General features: G+C 43.5%; 1 protein-coding gene across 1 annotated transcript; it reads left to right on the top strand.

Moving 5' to 3' along the window:
• On the top strand, positions 1 to 930 carry LOC311586338 (olfactory receptor 2T33-like; the record flags this gene model as incomplete). Its single annotated transcript, XM_084762300.1, has 1 exon — positions 1 to 930. One exon carries the CDS (start codon positions 1 to 3, stop codon positions 928 to 930), a length of 930 nt encoding a protein of 309 aa, XP_084618426.1.
• Positions 931 to 7745: the final 6815 nt, after the last annotated feature.

The raw sequence follows: 7745 nt of genomic DNA, 5'->3' as shown, positions 1-7745 counted from the left end.
ATGGAGGCGCCCAATAACGCCACAGCGGTGGACTTCATCCTTCTCGGGCTCTTCAGCTACACACAAGCCCACTTGTTCCTGTTTTCCGTTGTGTTAGCAATCTTCACCGCCTCCCTGATGGGCAACACCCTCATGATCCTTCTCATCTGCAGGGACCCCAGGCTCCACACGCCCATGTACTTCCTTCTCAGCCAGCTTTCCCTCATGGACATGATGCTAGTCTCCACCATCATCCCCAAGATGGCAGCCAACTACTTGATGAGCACAAGGTCCATCTCCCCCGTGGGCTGCGGTTCCCAGATCTTCCTGTTCCTTACCTTGGCAGGGGGCGAGTGTTTCCTCCTGGCAGCCATGTCCTATGACCGCTACGTGGCCATATGTTATCCCCTGCGCTACCACGTCCTCATGAGCCCGAAGCTGTGTGTGTACCTGACCTTGGGTTCCTGGCTCCTGGGAGCCTCCGACGGGCTGATGCAGGCAAGCACCATCCTCAGTTTCCCCTTCTGCCACTCTCGGACAATCAACCACTTCTTCTGTGAGGCGCCTTCCCTGGTGCGCCTCGCCTGTGCGAACACCAAAGTCTTCGAGTTCTTCATGTACATCTGCTGCGTCCTGATGCTCCTCATCCCGCTGTCCCTCGTCCTGGCTTCCTACTCACTCATCCTGGCCGCGGTGCTCCGCATGCGGTCCTCGGCAGCCCGGAAGAAGGCCTTTGCCACCTGCTCTTCGCACCTGGCTGTGGTGGGGCTGTTCTACGGGGCCATCATATTCATCTACATGAGGCCCAAGTCCCACCAGCCGGAAGTGGGGGACAAAGTGGTGTCTGCCTTCTACACCATCTTCACACCAGTGCTGAACCCCCTCATATACAGTGTGAGGAACAAGGAGGTTAAGGGGGCCATGAGGAAGTGGCTGCAGAAGACGGCGTGATAAACACGCAGAGGGACGTTCGCCAAACCAACTCCGCTCAAATTAGGCACACCTCACTCGCCAACCCCGCTTATCTGTTCTCTTGAACTCACTCTTTTGTGTTGTACTAACTTATGTGATGCTCCTTTGCCATTTTATATTCTAATTTTTACAAAGCAATTGGAAAAATCTGTTTAAAAATTAACTTGCCCTGCCAGTGTCCCTTGTGGTAGATACTGTGCTTTGAAATAGGGTCTCAGAGATGAGAGAGACACAGGTCTAGTTAGCTAGATTTTAATGATGTAATTAATTCAATGTTTGTTACATTATGTACACTGTCAAGAGAAAGAGGAATAAATATATATATACTATAATAATTTTATAATAGTGTCTAATTTATTATTATTATGAAGTAAATTATTAAATAAAATATATAACCAATAGGAATTGTTAAGCATAACATTCATAAAGCATATGTCAAAATGTTTCAGGGGTGTTTTCCAAGAATACTAACAATTTAAAAAATTCTTGCTAGGTGCTCATGCCTTTAATCCCAGCACTCGAGAGGCAAAGACAGGCGGATCGCTGTGAGTTCGAGGCCAGCCTGGTCTACAAAGTGAGCCTAGGACAGCTAAGGCTACACAGAGAAACTTTGTTTCAGGAAAAAAAAATCTTTAAAAGGTGGTGAGCAGAAAGGACTTACAGCTTAAAAATTGTAGCTTTATTTAACATCTTTAACAACTACAAAAAAATAGTTACAACTAACCAAAAGAATAACTCAAGCATAATAAAATTTCCAAATTTTCATTTAAGAATGTTTGAAGGTGAGATCATTAAGAAGTGGTTAGCCCAAAGGGCACCACTCTCATGACAGGAGGACACTCATGTCATTATAAAAGTCTGAACTAGCTCAACACGGTGACAAACATCTGTGATCTCATCACTCGGGAAGCTGATGCAGGAGAATTCTGAGTTTGAGGGCAGCCAGGATTACGTAAGACCCTGTCTCAAATAATAAAATGAAATAATACTGAGTGTGACTTTTTCCATACCCCCCAAAAAGCTTTAAAAAGCCCCACAACTCATCTGAAAAGGAATAAGTGTTATTTTTATAAAACTGTGTTTGTTTCTCAGTATCTCTCTTAACCCAGCTATCACCCTCAAGACTCTATTATATTATTTTAACAAGCTTCACAGCACAATAACTGAGCAGCTATTACTATATTCTTAGCCCTCTAAACTAATCTGGCTTCCTTCCAGAGTAAATCCCTCCCCCCCCCCACCCCCCGCCAGATACTTGCTCCTGTGGCTTTCCCTGATCCAACACCTCTCCTAATGTCCCCTGGACCTCTGCCTGTGACTGAATCTCCTACCTCCTCCTCTAACTCTTCCCCTGGCTTGCAGGAAGTCCAACCCTATTTTCTCTCTGCTCAGCTATTAGCTGTAAGCTCCTTATTGGTATCTCAGGGGAAAACTGGGGAGTAGTGTCCACACAACACTGAGACAGGAGATTCTCAGAACCAGGATTGCAACCAGATATTGGGGGTACAGAAATCAGCATTTGTATTATATAATAACCTTATGCCTACAAACAAGAGATAGTTTATTGCAAATATGAATGCCCATGACCCTTTCAGATTTAGGTTACTCCAAATTCCATGTTCTAACGTGGTACTAGTTTCATGAGGTTTTTAAAAATAATAACAGAATAAAGAAAATTTAGAGATCGATACACTTTTCAAACACATTTGGGGGAACTGAGAAGTAGGCAGGCTATAGTGAGGCAGGGACATGTCAGGTGCAGCAGGCCATACACTATCTGATAGTGCTCTTGGCCCTTTGGCTGTGGGACGTGCACTGCATGTCCCAACTGACTTGCTTAACAGTCACTCATATGTTAGGTCATATGTAGATGATGACCAAAGATTGCCAAAGGTAATTTGGTTCTGGATTTGCAACATCCTAATCCTTCCACAACCACCGCATCGCCAAACAGTTCATCAGTCTTGAAAGTTCAGTCTATTCCAAGGTCATTGCCAGCCCCCTCTTGCCTTTTCTTGTCCCTCTGCCTTCTACCATCTGATGATACAGAAGTGGCTCCTAACAGATGTAGGACCTTTGAATTTAGACTTCCCTGTTGTAGAACACTAAGAAACAATAGCATTCCTTATTTGGTACCCAGGATATGGTATTCTGCTATGGCCTCACAGGATGGAGGGAGACAGCAAGTACAGGTGAATTAATGGACACAAGAGGCAAAAGGATAGGAAGGGGGGAAAAAACACCCAGGCACTGTGGCAAATGTCACAGTCCATCATTTTGTTGATTGCTTTGAGTCAGCCTCATAGCTTGTCATGTGAAAGACAAGTTTTCATAAAGGGAGGGTCCACAGTTTGTATATATGTTTCCTGTGTAGTGGTTTTTCTACGAAGAGACTTGCAGCATTCAACAAAACAAAGGCACACTGGACAAGCCGTATCCTTGGATCTCATGAGAAGTGCTAGCAGTAGCATCTGAGCTGACCTGAGCCTTCTCTGTGTAAAGGCAGACCTAGGCCTTTTTACAGCCCTTTCCTGTCCTCCGCCAAAGTGGAAAAACCTTTCCCTCTGATACCATTAACATCTGAATACTGAATTTAGGGCTTACCAGACTGTTTCCAACCTTTCTCTGGTGCTGGTGCTGGTGCTATCAGGAACCCCTCTATTTTGGTGGACTATTGGCATTCATTTCCTGCCTTCTGTGTGCCCTAATACAGCATCCACCCCCATGTCCTATAAAAGTGGCTTGTTAGTGATGTCTGGGCTTCTCCTGTGCTGTGCATCTTCCCCCTTCAGTACTTAAAGTCCTGCTCCAGAACTGCCCAGGATGTTGAATCTGGCAGGTCTTAGCTGAGTCCCTCTCAAGGTATTTTTTTTTCGTGAGAAAAACTGCTAAGACCAAGGTCATGGTCCATTCCTGGGAGCAAACCACAGCCAATGTCTACACCGTGACCCTAAAGCAGAAGAGTGTAGACACTGCAAGACTCTCAGAGCCTATTCCGTACCACGTAACTTTCTCAGGAGCATTGGCCTGGCCCATCACTGTTCATTTTTCACCCTTTGCTCAGTTTTGCTTAGTTCTTCAAGTGTTGATCCTCAGAGATCATCCCATCACCTTCCTGGATGCCCATCCCTGCCCGTGTGTTCTTCAGGAGCCCCAGGGGTGCCCTCTCTGAGTGAGGAGCACAACAGCAGATTACGTATCCCTCTGTTGTTCAAGATGGCTGACTTGAGCCTCTTGGCTGTGCTTTTGGGGAGATAACAGTCCATCTTCATGATGGGTGATCCTGTTACTCACCCTCAGTCATGCAGTCAGTCCTCAAGGAACCTCAACCAGATGCCCACGTGGGGTGCACTCTCGGCTCCCCAGAGCTTCTCAGCCCTGTTCTTGCTCTTGCCGGACTCAATGTCTCTAGTCATTCTTAAACCCAATAGACGTTCTCAGGGCTCGAGTTAGTCATGGCTCAGTTTTGATTCTGTGACAGGGCAGCATCATTTGAGAGCCCCTAAAGGCTCTAGCACAGCAGTGGCCAGAAATGAAAAGGATAGGAAAAACAGGAATGTGGAAAGCTTCTACGCTGAACGTCCATGATGCTCCACTTTCCTTAGCTGGAGTCTAGAGAGGTTTGCTGGTTGGTTGTTTGTTTCAGAAAATACAGTAATGTGGGTTTAAATTTAGATTGTACACATTTGATAAATCATAAATCCAAGCAGGATTTGCCAGCTTGATAAAGGTCCACATCTGATGAAAGAAATATATGCAAAGAGCTGGGGATGTAGCTCAATTGGTAGAGTGCCTCCAGCTCCAGCAGCATATAAATCTACTGTGGAGTAATACGTGAGTACCTACAATCCCAGCACTTGGGAGGTGGAGGTAGGAGGATCAGGAGTTCAAGGCTACCCTCTGCTACTAAGCTAATTTAATAGTTTGCTGTTAAGCCACTCTGAGCTACATGACACTCAGTTTCATTAAATAAGTAAATAGTAAGTAGTGTAAAAATCTGTGCTTTGAATAAAATTAAATGGGAATTTCATTTCACCAAATTATCTTACATTTTTAACTAGGCCCATTTCCCTAACATGTAATTCATGATAAAAAGCTTTTGTTTTGCTTTGTTTCCAATTATCTGTTTCCATATGTAGAATCTGGGGTTTCTATATGGCAGTAGATAATTCAAAAGTTGCAATGCATGGATCCAAGCTCCCAGGGTGGACAGCATCTGTAAACATTAAAATCAAATGGCCAATTATCATGAAATACATTTAACCTGCAAAGTGTCACTGATGTGAATACAGCCTGAAGATGCTGTTGCTGTTGTTGTTGTTGTTGTTGTTGTTATTATATTTTACTATGCAGACACAAACATGCACATATAAAACCAAAATATAAGTATTTTGTGAATGCATACAAACAGGTGCATATGACCCAACCTTAATTGTCTCAACTTGAGCCCAAGAACAACAAAAATACATGAAACTAACTCCCTCCTCCGACTTCATTTTATTTCAGTTACTGTTTGACAATCATGCTGTTCTGAATGGCAGACAGTTTAATTTTCCTATCTGCTGAAGTCTTGCAGGAAATACCAAAATCACATGACCCCAGGATCACGTGACTTTGTGGTTCATACACTTGAAATCACAACCCTCTTCCAGAAACATTTATTTACATTTTTTTCCTCTTGACTCTGTCATCCCTGTGAGTCACAGCTTTATGAGATGTGTAGAAATTTCACAATCTCCTGGGGATTTTTAAAAATCTCACCACACAGCAAACACTTCTGGCAACTGTACTGCCACTCAGCAGCTCTGGGGTATTGTTAGGCTAGTGTTTGCACCAGGCTGGCAGTGGGCCCATCCTCATGACATTTCAGCCCAGGCACTGATATAAGGAAGAGGAGGGACAGACTAGAACAGACCTTCCTCCAGGTGGGGACATCAGATGCAGCACTGAGGGTGCAGACTGCTGGGCATCAGTTTCAGCTCTTGTAAGTAGGTCATGCCAACCTCTGCATATCTGATTATTTGTTTATGATATTCAACTCTTGAAAATACCCAAAGGTGGAGGTGCCAGAGGAACAAGGAGCCCTTGGCTACACAGAAAATCTAGTCCCACCACCCCAGAAATTTTACCAAAAAAAAGTCTCCCCTTTTGTACATTATGATACCTGATGAATGAAAATGTGGTTAATTCTTTTTTAAAAGAATCCATAATGTCATCAATATAAACAACTTCTCCATTACTACTTTATTTTTCACATGCAGATTGATTTTCATTTCAGTATCCTGAAACTTAGACTTGTAAAATTACTGTTAACGATGAATTTGGGGCGGTGTGGGAAGGAAATTATATATTCTGACTTGTCTGTGGTTTCTCAAGAAGCTTTTTTTAAGTCATGGCTGTGACTGTGATTCCAAGTGCAAAAGATGCGAGTGCACTTTTGAGTAAAGATGTCAGCTTGCTCACGCCATTCTAAGAAAGGACTGTGCAAACGTGGCAGAGGATATCCAAGTCAATGGATACAGGCAGAGAGAGAAAGAGGAAGCCTTTGGGTTTTGGGGTGCAACATTTCCCCATCCCCTCATTCCTCAAGCTGGAGGTCTCACTCCCTAGCAGTGCATTTAGTCATTTAGCATGTACCTGAATAAGCTCAGTCTCCAGGGCCAGTTTCAACCACAAATCATTTCCAAGGTCAGAATTAGAGGAATTGACTGATCCCAATAGCTACTCTGTGGAGGTTTAGAAACATTTTCCATAGTAGTAACTTGTCTCATTTGTATGTAGAGATATAGGCAGTAATTTTAACAAAAACAAGTTACCACACAGATTCATAATGACTGATCACTTTCAACCATTTATTTCACCTTTAAAATGTGCATGTAGTCCCCTATCACCACTAAAAAGCTGAGCAAAACATTTCAAACTTAAAAATTGCTCAAATTTAAGTAAAAATTTCAGAATACATCATTTCTAGGACTGGGTCTATAAATCCATGGTAGAGAGCTTGCCAAGCCTATGTGAGGTCCTATACTCTGCTCCCAGAATTGTATAAATAGAACAAAACAGAAAATGTGGTGTGTTTTTTTTTTAAATAGAGAAAATGGGGGCAGCTGTTGAGTTGATTTTCTGGAAACACATAAACCTCTCTTGCGTGTTTTAAACAACTCATCATTGCTGGGCTTTGTTGTTGTTTTCGGTTTTTTGTTTGTTTGTTTGTTTGTTTGACTTTTTTTTTTCCAGACAGAGTTTGTCTGTGTAGCCCTGGCTGTCCTGGATTCACTTTGTAGACCAGGCTGGCCTCGAACTCACAGCCATCTGCCTGCCTCTGCTTCCCCAATTGCTGGGATTACAGGTGTGTGCCACAGTGCATGGCCATCATTGCTGTTTCATGTGTTATCTTAGTTATCAAAATACAAACTCCAACATTTGTTGTCAAGCGCCTCATTAATTTAGTACACCTGTGTTCACAAAGAAAGGAAGATGCCTGCTGCACTGGCCACAGACAGATGACGTCACAAATGGGCAGGTGCCCAGTGATTTGCAGAGTCCCCACATGACTGAGGGAGAGAAAACAATGGCTTCTGGCAGCCGAGGGGTAAGAAGAATGGGGAGTTTTGCCCTTGAGAATGAATCAGTATCCACATCTTTGTAGCTGTGAGCATTTTGATTCAATAAAGCTCAAACAGTCACGGCACCGTCAAGTCAGAGATTAAAATGAAGGTAAAGATTTAAAGTCTTTGTAGCAGGAATCATTTTTTTTTCCCCTGCAGTTAGGCAGACACCAGAGTCCCTGGATT

The sequence above is a fragment of the Acomys minous genome, assembly GCF_964271855.1.
Source record: "Acomys minous genome assembly, chromosome: 16".
Taxonomy (NCBI): Eukaryota; Metazoa; Chordata; class Mammalia; order Rodentia; family Muridae; genus Acomys; species Acomys minous.
The sequence above is the reverse complement of the archived record's forward strand: the minus strand, read 5'-3'. Positions and strand labels throughout refer to the sequence as shown.